The following is a 20,201-nucleotide window of genomic DNA, read 5'->3' as shown; positions in this document are numbered from 1 at the left end:
CACATATGGCCCAGGACAGCTTTGAATGTGGCCCAACAGAAATTTGTAAAAAATTCATAAACATTCTTAAAACATTATGATATTTTTCTGTGATTTTTTTTTAAGCTCATCAGCTATCGTTAGGTGATGGTGTACTTTATGTGTGGCCCAAGACAATTCTTCTTCCAGAGGAGCCAAAAGATTGGACACTCCTGATCTACATGCTACTGACTTTCTCTTTTTTTTTTGTTTGTTTGTTTTTTTGAGACAGAGTCTCGCTCTGTCACCCAGGCTGGAGTGCAATGGCCTGATCTTAGCTCACTGCAATCTCTGCCTCCCAGCTTCAAGCCATTCTCCTGCCTCAGCAGGAGAATCCTGAGTGGCTGGGATTATAGGCGTGAGCCATTACACCCGGCTAATTTTTGTATTTTTAGTAGAGACGGGGTTTCGCCATGTTGGCAGGTTGGTCTTGAACTTCTGACCTCCACCAACCTCGGCCTCCCAAAATGCTGGGATTACAGGTGTGAGCCACCGCACCTGACCCTCTTTGCTTTTCTATCTGTGGCTTTTCTCTTTTCAAATCTCTGATTACAGTTAGACTCACCAGCTACATATGTCAAAGTAGTGTCTCTCAATGGACACAGTGTACAATAACCCTGTGAAAAATTACTAACATGCAGATTCCCGGGCACCAAGCCCCAGTCAAGATCTCCATCCAGTAGGTGAGGTGTGGGGTACAGGAATCTGTATTTTTAACAAGAATCCTGGTAAATCTGATGCAAAAAGTTGGCTCCTGGACTTTACTTTCACTACTGTTTCAATAAAATACTGGCAAACAAAAAAATTAGTGAGATAAACAACTGGGATTCTCAAGCACTGGACAGAGATCTGAGGAAAGGCCAGAGGATGACTCCTAGCTGCTTCAGGCTTTTGCAAAATGTAAGAATTCTCAAGGAAGAAATATGAATTTTGCTAATACCTGAGAGATGCCTAAATGAGCTCTTACTCTGCTCCAAGTTATAGTCAGAGATTCACATTCTTGATCAGAATGGTGTAATTTAAGTAGATGATCATTTTAGATTTGCTGGCTTTGCAACATGAATTTTGTTTCTCTCAAAACTGAATATTTTTATTTCATTTACCTCCTGGGCAACATTCCTAATTAAAAAAAAAAGTCAACCTTGTCTAAAATCGCTTTTTCTTAGAAAAGTATAATTAAATCATTATGGACATAAGGTATTTCATGGTTTATTAATTAAAAAATATGCAAAGTCAACTTCTAATAGTAGAATCGACAAGGTCTCAGGTCAGTAACATTTCCCCATTAATATGACTGGTAACTGTCTGAATATTAATGTGTTCACAAGTAACTGTCCAATTTGGCCTCATTTATATATTTGTTTTTATTGAACATAATTCTTACGCATGGGTGAGTCCCAGGGACGGGGAGATTAGGGGAAGATACAGGTCAGGGCCACGGCCTGAGAAACTGTGAGAGGCAAATTGTTCATCCTGGACAGCCATTTTCCATTTCTGTGCCTGACCCTGACTCTGAACCTTAGCACCCAGTCTCCTGATTCCCATCACTGAGGTGGCTGCTGCTAGGTTCATCCTCCTAGAACCCATCTGGCCCATAGCTTATCACTTGGGGCTGGACTCATTTGGGAACTGTGGGAGTGAACATGGAAATTCATGCTGAAATGCATATTGTGCAGACCCTGTTGCTGTCTGATTTTAGGGAGCAGTGGTGAGGAAGCTAGGGTTGTTGTGGGGTGGGGGAGTACAAGTCTAGGGCTTGGTACCTGCTGGGATTCATAGTAAATAAATTCTGGGAAACAGCATAGAAAGGGGAAAGGCAGGTGACGTGAGCTCCTGTGGGACTCCAGTTGAGGGGTGGCTGCAGATGCCCCATTGGTCACTCTGCCCTAAATGCCAGAGGACACCTATCTGAGACAGCTTCTGGCACTGAAAGCTCACAGCATACCCAGCTAATCCCAGGTACCCAGCTAATCCCAGGTACGTCTGCACACTTCTGAATGCTTTTCAAGGTGCTTTCTCAGACAGAAGAGAAGACCTGGGTGGTGGAGTGTCTGGAAGTCAGGGTTTCAGGTCCAGTTCTCCTGCTGCTCTCTGTGTCAGACTGAGAAAGTATCTCCTGGGCCTCAGTTTCCTCATCTACAAAGTTCAGGGTAGACTATGTAATCCCTAGGGTTCTGACCATCATGAGAAGTCCCTGGCAATCTCACTCAATGGTCACCATAACCAAGAGAGAGAGAAGAGCAATATCACTAACCCAAGTTTACAGTTCAGGAAAGGGGAGGGAGATGGTGGATTCCTGTCAAAGAGGCCAAGATAGTCCACCAACCATGTGGACGAGCAGAAGCCCCTGTGCATCACACAGCTGCAGAAACATCTGGGAAGGGCTTCGTCCTGACCCCGTCTTAGGAGACTGGGGTATCTGGTAGTTTTCTTCTTGATCAGTATGAAATTACAGGTGGCTTTTAGCACAAATATGTCAGTCAGGTAGGTCTGAAGAACCTCAAGCTTTAGGGTGCATAAGAATCACTGGGAGACCTTGTGAAAAGTTTCCTGGGTCTGTCCTTAGGTTCTGATTTAGGAGGTCTGGAGAGCCCTAGAAATGAGCACTTTAAGCCAGGAGCGGTGGCACATGCCTGTAATCTCAGCACTTCCAAGGCTGACACAGGAGGATTGCTTGAAGCCAACCTGGGAAACAGAGAGACCTCATCTCTACAAAATACTGAAAAATCAGCCAGGTGTGGTGGCACATGCCTGTAGACCTGGCTACTTCAGTGGCTGAGGTAGGAGGATCGCTTGAGCTCAGGAGCTTAAGGTTGTAGTGAGCTATGATCACACCACTGCAGTCTAGCCTGGGCAACATGTCTCAAAATCTATCTATCTATCTATCTGTCTGTCTGTCTGTCTATCTGTCTATCTCTCTCTCTGTCTATCTATCTATCTATCTATCTATCTATCTATCTATCTATCTATCTATCTATCTATCATCTATCTATCTATCAGCAGTTTAACAGTTTCTCCTGGGTGGCTCTGACACAGGATACCCCAGGGTTGGGGCTTCTCTGGGGGCAGTGAGTGGGGAAAGAGGATGTGACCATCAGAGACAGTGAGAAGTGGCAGCCGGACGGCCAACAGGCAGGGGCAGGCACAGAGCCCTGCAGAGATGCGTTAGGGTGTAGCCTTGGGTGGCAAATTTGCTCACACCGTCCCCTTCCTATTTCTTGCCCAGGGCCTGCCCCTGCTTCCAGAATCTAAAGAAGGATTTCGGAGAAGTGGAAACAAGAGCTTGGCTCACTCTGCTAGAGTGGGGATCAGGCCTGACTAGCATCTTACTAACACCAAGTTCCGAAGCAGCCCCATCCAGGCTGATTCGGCTCATGGGAGAGTAATTGCCCTTCCTGGGAAGACTGCTGACTTCTCCATGTTCAGCAGTTGAAGAGATGATAGGAACAGCCAACTCTTAGGGAGGGCTTGCTATGATCCAGGCACTCTTCCAAGTGCTTCACACACGTTAACCCATTTAATTCTCACAACAACCCTAGGAGGAAGGTACTAATGTTACCTTTTGGAAAACAGAGGCACAGAGAAGTAAAGTAACCTCCCCAAGGTCACACAGCTAGTATGTGATAGAGACAGCTATGAACCCAGCAGCATGGGTCTCAAGCCCTTCTCTGCTGCCTCTCTAGAAGACGGATGATTTTCCAAGAGGAAAAATATTCCCCAATCTCTGGAGGCATTTCCTTTTGTCATCATTTCAGAGTGAGCGGGCTGTGTAAGCATCAAGTGGTAACAGGATCCCCCATTCCCTGGATGCGTCTGTTTCTCTGGCTTTCCAGGGCCCGCACCCTTTTCTTCTGAGCTTTACAATAAATGGTGTGCTAGGGATCCTAGGGCAGCGGCTTCGCCAGCCAGATGTTAGTTGACCCCTGCGTTCACGGTGTCCTTTCACGGCTCTGCACTGGCATTGGGTGTCTGTGGCTGCAGGGCTAATGTGCTTCCTGGCTGGAGCCTTGGAGAAAGGGAGTTTCCCTTCCCAAGGACCCAGTGATCCTTTTGCAGCTCAAAGCTCCAGCTGGGGCTGGGCATGGTGGTTCATGCCTGTAATCCAAGCACTTTGGGAGGCCGAGGCGGGCAGATGGCTTGAGGTCAGGAGTTTGAGACCAGCCTGGCCAACATGGTAAAACCCCATCTCTACTTAAAAACAACAACAAAAAAATTAGCTGGGCATAGTGGTGTGTGCCTATAGCCCCAGCTAATTGGGAAGGTGAGACATGAGAATCGCTTGAACCCAGGAGGCGGAGGTTGTAGTGAGATCAGATCCTGCCACTGCGACAGAGGAAGACGCAGTCTCAAAAAAAAAAAAAAAAAAAAAAAAAAAAAGCTCCAGCCTCTCTGTCTTTGCATTGTCAATGCCACTGCATCCAGTTGCCACTGGTGTGTACTTTGTGATGCCTGGCCTTGCCTGGCTGGTCTGAGACTTCCACCACTGCTCCCTATTCACAAACGTTGCTAATCAAGCCCTCAGAATCCCTCTTAACACAGCCCTCCAAGCAACCACTATTGACTGGCATGGACTTGGGAAGGGGATGACAGGGACAGAGGTTTGGGCCGGAGTCAACCACCTGGCACTGCTCTGACTCTGAAACAGAATCTCCCAGGTATCTCTCTGATACCTGACTATGTCATGTTATCTACGTCTCATACCTGACTACGTCATAGGAGCTAAATCTTGTTCCCATAACCTTTAGCAGGAAGCATTTTCTCTAACCAGTTGGAAAGGTTGGTTTAGGTTTTATGTTTTTCCTAAGGACCTTTCTTGATTTTTCTTTTTTCTGAGATGGAGTTTTGCTCTTGTTGCCCAGGCTGGAGTGCAGTGGCACAATCTCGGCTCACTGCAACCTCCGCCTCCCGGGTTCAAGCGATTATCCACCCTCAGCCTCCCAAGTAGCTGGGATTACAGGCGCCTGCTACCACACCCGGCTAATTTTTGTATTTTTAGTAGAGAGGGGTTTCACCATGTTGGTCAGGCTGGTCTCAAACTCCTGACCTCAGGTGATCCACCCGCCTCGGCCTCCCAAAGTGCTAGGATTACAGGCGCGAGCCACTGCACCTGGCCCCCTGAGGACCTTTCTGAGTTACTTGGTGCTCTGCAACCTGGTTGGGACATCTTGGGTGGAGAGGTTCCAGGAATCTGCCTGTATCAGGAAAGAAACTAAAAATGCAAAGCGAAGTGGAAGGGAAGGCACTCCTGTACCCTGGATTAGGCAGTGAAACACACATGGGCTCTGGAATCCGGAGACCCTGTTCTGATTCTTCTCTTCCTGATTCTTCTGCTGGCAGCCAAGAACAGTAAATGGGCTTCATCTGACAAGTCAACCCCAGTCCATAGTGGTGACCGAGAGTGCTGTGTGAAGAAGGATCCTGAGGGCCGATAAGAAGTCAATGGGAAACGGTACTCTGACTGATAAGTAATGCCTGCCATGGGTCTGGAAGCAGAGGGCGAGGTATGAGTAAGTGCCACCCCTGCATTGGCTCCTCACGGGCCTCTGTCTGCTCCTCTGTAAAATGAGCCTGTAACATACTCAGCACATAGGGAGCGGTGAGGTGTGCATGAGATACACATACAAATGCTCAGTGGATGCTGGCTTCCTTTGTCTTCTCCCTCTTTCCTTCCCCCACATCCTGGCAGCTTTCAAAGCCACACTCAAGCTGCTTCCTGTTCATGACATCCTTCCCTGAAAATGCTAACCCAGGGTATCTGCTCCTTCCTGCCTCCCCTCCCACCTGCCAGTTCGCCTGGCCTGGCCTGGATTGGTAGGGAAGAGCCCAAACTTTGGAGTCAGGGTGGCCTGAGTTCAAGACCTGGCTCTGTCACTTACATCGGCTGTGGGACATTGGGCTAGCTGCATCGTTGCATCATCTCTCTGAGCCTCAGTTTCCTTCTTTGTAGATGAGGGTAATGATAGTATACTTCTAACAGTGCTGGATAATTAGATGAGATTGTGCATGGATAGCTCCTAGTATGGTGGCTAGTACACAGTAAATACTTAACAAATATCCACAATTAGGCTTATTGTTATCAGCATTTGAAGGCTTAAGAATTGCTCAGACTTTCATTCTGGTTGCAAAGGATGAGAGATAGCAAAATTCGGTCCCATTCCCAAAATATAATCAGTCTTGATCATTCGGTAATTAAAAAAAAGTTGGTCAATTCCCACCTATGAGTGAGAACATGCGGTGTTTGGTTTTCTGTCCTTGGGATAGTTTGCTTAGAATGATGGTTTCCAGCTTCATCCATGTCCCTACAAAGGATATGAACTCATCCTTTTTTATGGCTGCATTGAACAATGAGAACACTTGGACACAGGATGGGGAACATCACACACTGGGGCCTGTGGTGGGGTGGGGGCCTGGGGGAGGGATAGCATTAGGAGAATACCTAATGTAAATGATGAGTTAATGGGTGCAGCACACCAACATGGCACATGTATACATATGTAACAAACCTGCACATTGTGCACATGTACCCTAGAACTTAAAGTACAATAATAATAATAATAATAATAATAATAATAATAAAAATGTTGGGAAGGTGAGTGGGAAGGGGGAGTTGTCCAATCTCAGAAATGGGACTTGCCCTGGACGCCCAGATGCAGAGCAGACAGAGGGGTTCTTTATAGCCATGTGGTTTTATGAGCCAGCATTAATCACTGCCTGACGATGGCTTCCCCTGATTAGTCTGGGGTCAATGTGTTTGGGGTTTTCACCAGCTGGTCCCTGACGCCCGCAGACAGCTCTTTCATGAGCTGCTTGCTTTAGTTTCCACTGACATCCTGGAGACCTGCTTGATAGCTTACCCAGACCTGGGGCTGGAGGGAGACCTGAGCTCTGAACTACCGGGCATGTCCTGGCTCTGCTGTTGTTCTGTGGCCACACTCTGTGGCCCGGGGCAAGCCCCTGTCTAGTACTAAAAACTTTTGAAAGCCAATTAACCATTCTGTGTTTCCTTACATGTAAAACAACTCCGCCTTACAGGGTGATCGAGTTCATGGATGCTGAAGTGTTCTTTTAAAATGTGCTCTTGTTTATCAAAAAGTACAGATTAAGAAAAAAATCTTAGTCTCTCTTCATTTTATCTGGAAGGGATTTTCCCCCCTTAAGGCAACAGCTTAGAACTGTGCCTCTGAAACTCTCTATGGCGAAGGATCAAGGTTTGTTTGTTTTTTACTTATTGCAGAGTGATTTGTGGTCTCTCTCATGTGATTAGAACGTAGCACATGCCCCATGAGATTTCAGTGTGAATCTTACTACAGTGGAATTCTGTTCTGATATGAGTTCTCATCCCATCACACAGTTGCATGTCAAATTGCTGTAATATTTTCCCAACATATACTCTCAATTTCTCAACTTTTTTCATTGGGTCCAGGTCACAAAGACTGTGTGGAAGAGCTCCAGTCCACAGCCCAAACTTAGAGCATCTCTGGCCTAAAAGGTGACATTGCACTAACACTCGTCACACCTGTCCTGCACCCTGCACCATCCTGGGTGCAGGGATGTTATGGTTTACAGGACAGGCAGGGTGTCTGCCCTCATATCTAGGCACAGAAAAAAGATAATCTGTTTGCAATAAAAGTTGTTAAAGAAAGCAAAAGAAATAAAAAATGTGATAGGATGGCAGGTGACATCTATTGTAAATTGAATATCTGGAGAAGGACTATTTGGGAAGAGCAAGGAAAGAACCTTTCAGAAAAGGAGCAGTACGTGCGAAGGCCCCAAGGAGGGCAGGAGCTTGGTGTGTTCTAGCTCTGGAAGGAGGAAGTCAGAGTGTCTTAAGGTGTTGAGATGTTGGGAGTGAGAGCACAGTGATGGGAGCCATGGAGGAGCCTGAAGGATAGGGCCATGAAGGGCTCCAGAGGCACTCCTTTTCTTCCAGCAAATATTCAATTAAATGCCATGCTTGCATTTTTAAAATTGTTGAACCTTCTACAAATTGTATTAACTTATAGAAATCATCCAGCCTCTTGTTACTCCACATGTAAGGTTCTGGGGACCAGTAGCATCAACATCACCTGGGAGTATGTCAGGCGTGCGGTATCTCAGGATGGCCCTAAACTTGCTGGATGCATTCTGATGAGCTCCCCAGGTGATATCTACACATGTTGAGATTATAGGAGCCCTGATCTGGTGCACTGGATCTTGAAGGTGGCTGCATGGGGAGTCATTTAAATGGTCACATCTGATGATTTGGATTTTGTAGTCTGGAGCTTCTGACTCAATGGTCTGGGATGAGACCTGGGTATGGAGACCTTCTGCAGGTCCCGGGGATTCCAGCGAGCAGCTAGGGTGTAACCTTGTGTGAGTCACTTGCTCTCTCTGGACCTGTGTCCTTTCTGCCCTCCTCAGGGTTTCTCTGATCATTTACTTGAGATTTCTCTGGTTGCTTTTGTTCAAGGTTATATAAAACCAGTTTGGCTCTCCCTTCTAAGACCAATAGGTTTCAGCATTTAGGCAGAAGAGAGAACTGTTTCTCTGCTCTCCTACAGGTTTGCAAAGGGCATATCCCAGGCTACTTCGAGGGAAAATGAATATCTTGCAGATGTAGATAAGCACTCAGAATTTTGAGTGATAAACTATCTCCTGTTCAGAAGTGAGGAGCCCAGATGGAACAATAAATGCCCCTGTACTAGAGCTGCAAGGCCTTTTGGGGTCCATATGAACACCTCTACCCATTTCATGGATAAGGAAAACCGAGGCCCAGATAGTCTTCATTTTTCAACATCACATGATATAAGGGCAGGGCTAAAACCACAGCCACTCCTGTCATTTTTGTGACCTTGATCTCTTGCCACCCCATGTTTGAAATTCAGAAACACTTGACATGGCTAGTATTTATGAGGATAGGAAAACAACTGCTTGGTTGGGGAAGCTCTCTTACCAGTTTCTGGGTGACTCCAGGGGGAGCCCACTCGTAGGTGATGGTGTCAAAAGTGGGATCTTTCCCAGTAGCAATAGGGTTGGTCATGATCATCCGGTTCCTCTTGTAAATCCGGATGCCGTCCCCGCCTTTCACCCGAGCAGTGAGGGTGGAATACTTGGAGTCCATCAGCAAGCGGCCAATTTTCCGATCGTCTTCTAGGTCAGATGTTAGGCAGTGGTCCTCTTGGCTGCATTTGCAAGACTTGCATATTTTCCTGGGGGTGGGTGGATGGGGACCAGTGAGATTAACCTCCAGGAAAAAGAGGCAGATTCTCCTGCTAGCAGCATCTACCCTTTTGAAAGCAAGCTAAAACTTTAAGTTGGAAAGGTTAGCAGCAGACAAATGGTAACCTGAGACAAAAAGGCCTTTGGAATTGGGAACTGCATTTGGGAAATGACAGTGTTTGTATTCATCTATCAGTGAGGAATGTAGGATATAACTTGTGCTGGTAAAAAGAGTGGTATGTTTTCCCTCCTGGTGGTTGCCACGGCAAAGGCTGATGTGTTCATCAGAGATGCTCTAAAGCTGGGCTGATGCTCTAAAGCTGGGCTGGAGTCTGTGTGGCCCATAACCTAAACTTGGCCCACAGTCTGCTCTTGTAAATAAAGTTTTATTGGAACACAGCCATGACCACTCATTAACATATTGTCTGTGGTTGATTTGGGGCAACAACAGCAGAGTTAGTAGTTACAACAGAGAGTATCTGGCTTACAAAGCCTAAAATATGTACTTTCTGGCCCTTTACAAGAAAAGTTTGCAAACTCCTGCTCTAAAGAATTATTAAAATTGTTTTCCAAGATCATAGCCTCGGAGCTGCAGCAACTTTTAAGCTCTTTAGCATAAATACTGCCGTTAGAATGCAGTGAATATTTTCTTCAAGAAATTTGTGAACAGGACCCGGCAGGGAGAGAGCTCAGAAAACCCCTCTGGCTGGGGAGATGGATGTGTATTGGGAAGGCTTTGTCGGAAGAAGGAAACACATCCTGGGGAGGGTTCAGATTTACTAAAAAGCCTCATGCTTCTCTTTGACAATTAAAAACAAAAATCTGTGGCTACTTGGTGTCATGCTGTTAAGGTTTAGAAATCAAGAGAGTTCCACGGCGTGAGAGGAAAATCGCTCCCCTCCCTTTCCGGCCTGTCACCATGGGCAGGCTGTGCTGGGTCTCAGATGCTCTTCTGCATGCAACTTGAGAGCTTGTTCAGTAAAGTGAGCAATGTCAAGGCCAACTGCAGGGACGAGGGAGGCCCAGCAAGGGAGGTCACTGCAGCTGAATGATCGGCAAGGCTGAGGGAACCCTCCTTTTCCCTCCTACAGTCAGGAGGTAAATACGTCTGATCGAATATCACAAACGTTGATTGTGGGGCTAGTGGGGGCAAGCCCTGATGGTCTAAATTAGTGGTTCTCAACTAAGGTCAATTCTGTCCCAAAGGACAGAATTAGCAATGTCTGGAGACATCTTCGATTGTCCCAGTGGGGTAGAGGAGTGCTATTGGTGTCTGGTGGGTAGAGGCCAGGGATGCTATAAACATTCTACATTCCACAGAATAGCCCCAACAACAAAGAATTATGAGGCCCAAAATGTCAATTGTGCTGAGAGGTTGGGAAGCCCTTACTGAATATGAAGAGAAGAAGGCCTTGTTGTGACCTTTAAGGAGCTTACAGTTGGGATGGGAGAGGGAGAGAAAATCAGATGGAAATTATATAAAGTAGAATACATTCAGGGCAGAAGAGAGTTGCCTATAATCTGGGGGTAGTTCTACTGGCCTGGGCCAGTTCTCCAGGAGATTGCTGTGTGGTACATAGAAAAAGGCTTGGTGCTTAGTGGTCATGAGTTTGGAAAACAGTGGGCTAAGGGAGGTTAAACACCTCTCTTTAGTGCGAAGCTACTCCTTTGACTTTGATATGGTGATGTGCAGCATGACATTTTGAATGCTACTGGAGAAGCTTGCAGTACAAGTTCACATTCAGTGGGCTGCAATTTGAGAAATGTTAAAATTGACAATCTCAAGGATGTGTTCCAGTAGCAAAAAGGAGAAAATGACCCTAAGGGTGCTGCAGGGAATAAATGAGAAGGTTTTCCTTCTCAAAAAAAATTAAATAAATAAAAATAAAAATGGGTTGTTTTGTTTTGCATTTTATTCACAATCAATAATATTCTCTTGCTTATCCATTTTCAGAGCCAGGCATGAGAAGCCTGCTTCTTTAAGAAGACAGGCACTAGGCAGTATCAGGGGAGTGAGAACAGCAGGGCTGGAAGTGGAAGAAGGAAGAGGCAGAAAGTGAAGGAAATCCTGGCATAGAGGGACATGGAGGAACCTGACTATTCAGTGTCCCATCTGACCTTCTGACCTCCCTAATACTTTCCATAAATGGAACTAGATGAGGAGGCTGCCCATAGCTTTTGCAGTTAATGTGGAATTTCAGGATGCTAATTAGAGAGGCTGGGAATGCAAAACATTTCAAAACAAAAAAAAGTTAACAGATCTGAGATGTTCCTTGAAATGGTGTCAACACAATTTCTCCTTTTATTCACACTCTTCATGTGGCCAGGCACATTTCTAGGACTTTATACATGAGGGATACACCCCTCCCACCCCACCCCACTCTTTCCAGGTGCCCAGATTATAGAGGACACAGGCACACCCCAAAATATCCTCAACAGTATTAAAACAGCCATTTCTGTAATCTGTCATTGGTAATCTGGGACTGAATTCTGTCCTGTGATGATTAGTTGAAGGGCTTTCCTATTAAACCATGTTGGTTGGCACTCTGGTCATTTAAATGTCTTACAAACAATTGAGAGTTTAAAACCTGGAGCATAAAAAAGTTTAACAGGATTTCCCTCCTAAGCTTCTGTGATGTTACTGCTTCAATTTGAGTCTAATTTAAGTCCCTATTTGGATTCTTCAAACCAAGGATGACACTTGATATGCAGGACCTGCAAGCTTCAATCTGTATTTCTCAAAGACAAATTCACTTGATGTTCAAATCATTTGTACGATGACAAGAAAATGGAGGGATTAAAACAATGCTAAGAGACTTCTGCTTGTTGCCATGAAAAATAGGGTCCAGAATTGTCCTCTCTTCCTGAACAACTGGAAAACCAGAAAAAATGTACCAAATGATCATTTTCAGATGTTGGACAGCAGGGAGCACAGGATTGAGGTCCTTGAGAGAAGGGAAAACTGACTGAATTGACTCGGTGGGTGCATTTAGATAACATTTTCCCCTGGCTCAAGAAGTATAAAAGGAGACGTCCTAGCTGTCTTCAAATTGCTGAGGAGGAATCAACGCTGTCCTGAGATTCAGGACCAGTGGGGTTGAAATGATAAGGAAGTTGACTTTCTTTCCAGGCCAGAAAGAGCTCAAATGGCCAAAATATAGTAAGTGTGGAGAACTCCTCCTAGGAGTGTTTAAATTATAGAAGGAATTTTTGAAGGGGATAGAAGCCTGAGTTGGATGACCTTGAAGGTCCCTAGCAACCAGAAGACGGTGCGAGCTCCTCTGAGGTTGGGAACTGTCAGGGAATGGAGTCAGGGAACAGTGTTCTGCTCTGAAAGCTCATAGCCCTGTGTACTGCAGAACGGTTAGGAGCATGGGATTGGGATTCATGCAGATCTGAGTTCAAATCCTGCCATCTGGTAGTTGTTGCCCCATTGCCTACCTTCAATGTCCTGATCAACAAAATGGAGATACTAATACCTACTGCTTAGGTTTATTTCAACATTTAAATAAAAAAGATTTCATTCAGTTCATACGTAGTTATTTTTATAATTCCCATCTCATAATGGAAGTCAGTATTGCTGCGAAAACACCTTCCAAACTTTGTACCCCCACGAGCGCTCAAGGCAACGCTACAGCAGTGGGGATAAAAACTCTTTCTTTGCTATGTGCTCCACAGAACTTAACTTTCCTCTCCCAGGGCTGCAGGGACAGACTCACAGTCTGTTCCCTGCACACTCCAGAGGTGCCGTCCACATAGATGCTGACATGAATGCTGCCCAGGGACGCTGCATTGTGGCAGCCTCATTCTTAACCTCAGAATCCTCAGTGGAAAAAAAGAAAGAAAACCTCTGCGAATCCAACTCCAGCTGGATCTTATGGTCCTCCTGTGCAGATATGAATACCAGGTCCTGGTTTTTAAGTACTGTGGACAGAATGACCTCTCTTTCTGTCCCAGGGGGCACTCTAGACCAAAACCCATCCACAGCGAAGTTGGTGCAGTGAGGGGAGATCACCCCATCCACCAAACCCCGAGGCATACCCCAAAGGCACAAGGGACCAGCTAACCTCTGCCTGGGTCTTCCCAGAGCAATTCTTGCTGGGCTGGGTTTGGTGGACTCTACCTTGAAATGGTTTAGGAAGTGCTAAACTCCTTCTTCACATCTTTACTGCCCCCGCCACACTCCCCCAAGGACTTTTTTCGTTTCTGAATTGGACCAAGCAGGAGTGCCTTCCCTCTGCAGCCATCCTTCCCTGACAACGCATACAACCAAAGCAGTCTCAGCGAAGAAAGCAACCAGGGTTCCCCGAGAGGACAGCCAAGTAACAAAGGCAGACAGGGACCCTCCTGACAAAATCTGTTACCTCCATGAATGTGGCTCGAAGCCTGAACACGTCCCCTTGCATCCCAAACATGCCACACCTCTTGCTGACTGCAGCTGGCCCAGGGACATCTGGAAAAGGAACAGAAAAGAGGGTGTTTTCCTTCCAAACATCTTGGACTGGAGATGCTTGACCTCTAAAAGACTTGGCATGCTGGCAAAGGGACTGTGTGGGGTTCAAAGGGCTTGAGATCAATAAGCCATCACAAACTGTTTACCGGGAACTGAGAAGACCAAACGGGAACATGGAATGGGGCCAGAGGGTAGGCAATTGTGGAAGGGTGGGGCTCTTCCCAATAAGAATGCAATGGGGGTTCTTTCCCAGCCTCCAGTGCTGTTTCAAAACTGCAAGACTGGTTGGAAACGCCCTGCTGTGAGTGACCATCTATTCCATCCCCCACCCTCACCCACTCTCACTTGTCACTGGAATGGAATCTTCAGTGAGTGTCTCCTCTCCTTCATTTATTTGTGATTTATTGATAGAGTGTGATTAAACCAAAGCTACAGGCACAAACAAATGTGCATTTTGCCAAATGTTTATAGCTTGAAGCATAACTTAAATATTTTGCTAAAACACTGAAAAATCACATGAGCACTTAAAATCTCCTTTGGAAGGAGAACAATGCATGAGACAGGTTTTATTACTTGCTACCAGCCAAAGGTACCAAAAGTGCATTTGCTGCTGCTGCTGAGGTGTTTAAACCCAAATGGCATCTTCAAACCAGAAGCGTCACCTGGGGCTTGCCAGAAATACAGACCCTCACACCCGACTCCAGCCTGTTTGAATCAGAATCTGTAGTTTAACAAAATTCCCAGGAGATCTGCATTACATTAACATTGGAGAAGAAGTGTGTTAGTAATATGGATCTGCTGGCTGAGAAACTTACCCAACTCTCCATTGGGGTTGGGGTGGGGATGACTTGGTACAGGGATGTACTTTATTATGATTTCACCTGAAGCAGGGCTCAATCAACTAGTAATGTAAAGGGATAAGCTTCTTATCCAACAAACATACCATTTATTTAGCATCTACTATGTACCAGACACAGGAATACAATATAAGACTCAGGTGTGCCCTAGTGGAACTCACGGTTAGCTAGGGGGATATGGAGAGAAAAACACATTCATCTCCTGCTCCTGTAAGGGGCAAGTCTGAGGTAAAGGAAGCTGCATGTTGTGTAGTAAAAGAGGCATGAAGTTTGGAGTCTGAGAGACTTGGATTCCAAATCGAGCTTTTCAGTAACTTATTGGCTGCCTAGCCTTGGACATACTGAGCCTCAGTTTCCTTATCTGCCAAGTGGATACCGAGATAATATAGTAACGTGCAGGACCACATTAGGCACTAGACATGGTAACTGCTCTTATTTTGCCACAGATTTTAGAAGCACAGGGGAAGGTGTTAATAAATTCATATGGGAAATATGAGTTTATTAGAGCAGACTACTTCTTCTTAGAGGAGGTGACTTTGGATTTGGGCTGTGCAAGATGGACAGGCAGAAAAGGGAAAGGAGATGCCTAGCAGAAGGAAGAAAATGTGCAAGGTAAAAAAGGTATGACAGGCATGATGAGTAGGGTATGCAATCTGAGCATGTCCTTTGGATGCTGCTAGTCTCCTCTCTTTGCATTTAAGAGGGAAAATACAAGCAGTGAAACTTGTGAAGCCATCCTCATTGCCAGTGGTAGAATTCAGACGTATGGAAAGAGACAGCTGTCCTTCACAATACTTCTCTTCAGCACCAAATCTTCTCACAATAATGCCTCACTCCATGCCTTCTATTTGGTGACTGCTGTGTACACCATGTCCCCACACACTTTGTCATTTTGTTCAATACATATTTACAGCTTCAGGGAGTGAGAGTCATGTTGCAGATATGTGGAGTGTGGAGGGAAGCAGGTTTATATTTAGGCCTATTCAATGCTAGATTCATGTGAAAAGTGAAAATTAAGACAACACCCACTGCTAACTCATTCTCCTAAGCTGGGAGCTTTCTTTCACGGGTAGGACTTTGCTCCCTAAAGCCACTGGCATATAACCTTGCTCATTTCCACCTCTCCTTCTTGACACCTTCAGTTCTCCTAGTTGAAATGCAGTGATCCTTACACACTTAATATTGGAGTCATTCAAAGTTTATTTTGGGAGATATACAACTTGTGAATAAGGCTTCATTGTTGGACCATTTCAGATATACTCAGAAGGCTGGAAACCGGAGAGGTAGGTGGAAGCATTTCCAAGTGGCAAAGCACCCTGCACACTTCAGCTTTATTGTTCTTCTAATGAGAGGCTGATTTAACCCTCATTCTACAAGGGGATTAGTTCTGATGCTTGGCTTGGAGAGTGGAGCTGCAATCTGTCTGCAAACTCGGGGTTTGATTTAGAAATAGTGATGTAGGTAGCACAGCAGAGCAGAGCACTCGCCGGTGATGCGGGGGTCTGGCCTTTGGGTGCCAACTCTGGCATTTATTAGCTGTGTAACTGGAGATGAGTCATTTCCTTGCCCAGCCTAAAGCATCTCTTCTGAAAAATAAGGAACTGGCTTGCACTGGGGTTGCCCACATTCTGTTCTGCAGGATCCTCACTTGGTGAGATGTTACAAAGTGGTTCCTGGTTGGGAGTGGGACAGAGAATTACCTGATCAAATACAAATGGCAGGCACTGGATGTGTAGAGGCTCCCGAGCCTTTAACAGGCCAGCCTACGTTAGAAGCAAGAAGTGAGGTAGAGAGCAAGCAACTGTTTCGGGTTTGGAGACCCAGGCTTTAGTCCCAGTTTTTCCCCTTTCCTCCACTGTACTTGGGCAAGTAGGCTTGTTGAGTTCCATGACCTGCGTCATGGGGATAACAAGAATGCAACTTGCCTTGCAGGGTTACCAGGAGGTTAAATGGGATGCTGCCTGAAAAGGGCTTGGCACACACTTATTATGCACTGAGCGTTTTTTGTTGTTGTCATTAATTACATCTTGTGAAGAAAAGTTTGAGAGACCCTAAATTAGATATTCTCAACACATTTTTTTCTAGCTTCAAAATGCTAGGGGACTTCAGAGGAACTATTTTTTCTAAATACACACCCCCTATACTTTCTTATTCTCTACTTTTTTGACTTGTAAAAAGAGTTGCCTCTCTGATTAGGTTTTCCTACAAAATGTAAAAACAAAATAAGCTCACACATGTCCCATACTTAATGATTAACTCATTAAGTGAGGCCATCCCTAGCCCTTTGCCCTCGCGGTGCTCTGCTACCCATCACCTGAAGAGAATCGACGTTAAAATCTCAACAAGCACAAAGAAAGCCCATGCAGTCAGGCAAGTGAAGACACAGGCGATCTGGCCTAGTTGGGCAAGAACGCTAAACTAAATGAAGGTTCAGGAAGCGAGAGTTGGCCCTGGTCTCCATCTGCTAGTGGGACAGTTTCCATGGCAACAGAAGTATGTGGGAGAGAAAAATAAATGGCCTTGCAAGGAAGAAATTGATTCAGGTCATCAGGCCACACTTGCAGCTAGTTTCCTGGCTGACTGTTTAATGCAATAAATAGTCATTTGTCCACTGCATGCCATTCATCCAGAAGCCAGACAGACCCCGCTATCTTCAACACAGAGAGAACGATCTTGTTTACTGAGGAGGGGAAAACATCAGTCAGCCACAGTCCCAAGTGAGATACTCTGGTTTATAAACAGTAGGTTTTTCTGATGTGGGCTCTGTCTCTTGAAAGACGGCACAGTGTCTCACAGTAGCTGAGAATAGAAGAGTTTAAAAGAAACCATCACTTAAAAAAAGGTTTCTTGGAATGCAGCATCTAATCTGTCCTTTCTCCCGAGAACAGGAAGAAATGTTTTGACGATTTTCCTTGGCTTGGGTTAGTAGGATGTGGTTCATCTGATATTATCGTGAAACTGAATGGTGGCAGGGACTTAAAAGGACTTAGATTAGACCAGGAGACCCCTGGGGATGCAAGGAGCAGGGGCAACTCTGGGACTCCTCTCTCAAGCATTTGCCTTCAGGTGAATCCCAAGGGAAGTCTTAGAGGGAAAAAAATGTCACCAAGAACAATGTAGGGTTGAGAGGAAGAGGAATGTAAAAGAGAAAATGCAATTGGGAATTTAGGGATGAGCATGGGATTTGGAATTAGAAAATGGGGGTTCTCCTTCCAGCTCAGCTTCTTCCTCATGGAGTAACTCAATTGCCTCCTCTGAAAAATGAATTATCCCTGCCCTTTCTTTGTCTCAATAGGGCTGTTGTAAGCATCATGTAACATTAAAAGGCAGTAAATTGAAATAAGTATTTGCCATTGTTAAAAAAATAATTAGATGTGGTGGCTCATTCCTGTAATCCCAGCACCCTGGGAGGCTGAGGCAGGGGGATTGCTTGAGGCCAGGAGCTCAAGACCAGCCTATGCAACACAGTGAGACCCCAATCCCTACAAGAAAACAACAACAACAAAAAACTAGGTGTGGTAGTATGTGCCTGTAGTTCCAGCTTACTTGAGAGGCTGAGGCTGGAGGATCACTTGAACTCAGCAGTTTAAGGCTGCAGTGAGCTATGACCACGCCACTGCACTCCATCCTGTCCCCCCGGCCCCCTAGAAAAGTATTTAAAACTCAGACATAAGGCAGAAAGGTGAGTGGCACATCCTTTCAATGTCATATGGAGGCAATATGACACTGGCTCTCCTCATCCCCATAGGATTATCTAGAGAAATGTACTTTGCTCAGCTCCAAGTCTTTGTGAAGTAACACGTTAACTTGCAGATCTTGGTCCAATAGAGACACAAACAATTTCTGTCCTTTCAAAAAAGATAACCCCAAGTGTTATGGTTTACTGTTCTGGAAGACATTAATTAGTTTTGTAACTAACCCATCAATCTTGTCCTAACATTAAATTACTTATAAATACCTAACTCCTCAAGCGCTTTTTAAACTGGCCTAAATATCATACGGGTTCCCTCATTAATGGGTAGAACACAATCTTTGTTAAGTTTCACTTCATATTTGCACAACAGTTGTGATTCTATCTTTTTGAAAGTGGTATCTTAGTACTATCACACGCCCTAATGATTACTTACAGGTTTCCTTTCTGAGGTGGTGTGTTCCAAATTGACACAAAATTCTATTCAATGCAGACTTGTCTTTTACAGGTTAAGTTCTATAAACATACATGTTATTAAAGATTATTGGTCAACATGACTTGTTATTTAAAACAAACCCTTCCCTAGGGGTTCTGGGAGAGAAGCTGGAGTGAGATGGGTTGAGTGGAATAAAATTATCAGAAGGTCCGGGAAAGGACTGGAATTGTATTTAAAAATATGACCCTGAAACTACCCTACTGCCATGAATTTTACTCAGTGATTTTACTTAGTAATTCTCTTATTTAATAATATGACTTCCCACTGAAGTATAATTATTATCATCATTATTCCCAGTCAAAAGATGATGAATGACCTTGAGTCTGAGAGTGGAGAAGCAACTTGCCCATCCAGATGGTCTCCATTGGAGCTCCTTTGAAGGTGGTGGTGGTGGGGTATCCTAAGTCTACCTTTTCCTATACTGGCCTTTAATCAAAAGTGTTTTACCTTTCCCAGTGATCATGATCATAGTTAACATTTATTGAGTACTTCCTATGTGCCAGGCACATGCCAAACATTTTCATGATATTTCATTTAAACTTCTTGACAACCTTATGAGATAATTTCATTAGCCTCATTTTCAGATAAGGAAACTGAGGCTCAGAGAGGTTAAGCTCTTCTTCAAGATTCAACAGCTAGTAACCTGTCCAAATTTGTCTCTATTTCCATATTATTTACTGTTTCCACCCAGATTCTCTTTCCAACCACCTGAGCCTCTTGCGGAACTAAATCCACGCAAACTCTGGGATTTTGCTCATGCTCATCTAAACCTCAGAGAACTTAAAACCTGCCGACTCTTTAGGGACCATCTTTAGTCCCATCTTTTCCATAATCAAAAGTAACAATAGTAGCTGTAACAAGTACTAGAATTTGTGGTTTTCCAGGCACTGTGCGAAGGCTGACCTTGTACAAATCTTACAACAACTCTACAAGGGAGGTATGTTGCAGTGGTCCTCAAGGTGTGGTCTCTAAGCAGCAGCACAGCAGCAGCGAACTTGTGAGCACTGCAAATTCTCAAGCCTCACCCCAGACCTATGAAATCAAACATTCTGCAGGTGGGGCCCAGACATCGCTGTTCAAGACCTCCAGGTGATTTTGATAAATAATTAAAGTTTGAGACTACTGATATATTGTTAGTGCCTCTAGGTTGCATATGAGTTAACTGAAGGGTAACTGTCCTGGTTTGCACTAGACTGTTTGGTGCCTAGGATGTAGAACTTTTTAGTATGAAAACCAGAAAAGCCTGGAAAAATCCGTATCTCTAGTTAAGTGGGGTTCAAGGGGGTCAAATTAAAGTGCTAGAGCTTAGATTTGGACACAGGTATCTGAATTCCAGATCCACATTTTAATTTAACCAATGCACTACAGTTCCATGCCAAAAAGCCTCTTCCAGATATTTTGGGGCCCTCACACATTTTTCTCAACTCACACAAATGTAAAATTACAAATGGAATCAGTGCTAGGAAGGAGAAATAGTGTGTCATGAGA

General features: G+C 44.9%; 1 protein-coding gene across 1 annotated transcript in view; it reads right to left on the bottom strand.

Moving 5' to 3' along the window:
- Nucleotides 1-20,201, bottom strand: part of LMCD1 (LIM and cysteine rich domains 1) — a 66,504-nt gene that overhangs the window by 21,834 nt on the left and 24,469 nt on the right. The window contains exons 2-3 of the mRNA XM_516253.8: nucleotides 13,581-13,669; nucleotides 8,951-9,206 (exon numbers count right to left, since the gene is read on the bottom strand). Of these exons, the coding sequence (XP_516253.4) occupies nucleotides 8,951-9,206; nucleotides 13,581-13,669 (345 nt within the window). The remainder of the gene's footprint in view (nucleotides 1-8,950; nucleotides 9,207-13,580; nucleotides 13,670-20,201) is intronic.

This window comes from Pan troglodytes, chromosome 2 (assembly GCF_028858775.2).
Source record: "Pan troglodytes isolate AG18354 chromosome 2, NHGRI_mPanTro3-v2.0_pri, whole genome shotgun sequence".
Classification (NCBI taxonomy): Eukaryota; Metazoa; Chordata; class Mammalia; order Primates; family Hominidae; genus Pan; species Pan troglodytes.
The sequence above is the reverse complement of the archived record's forward strand: the minus strand, read 5'-3'. Positions and strand labels throughout refer to the sequence as shown.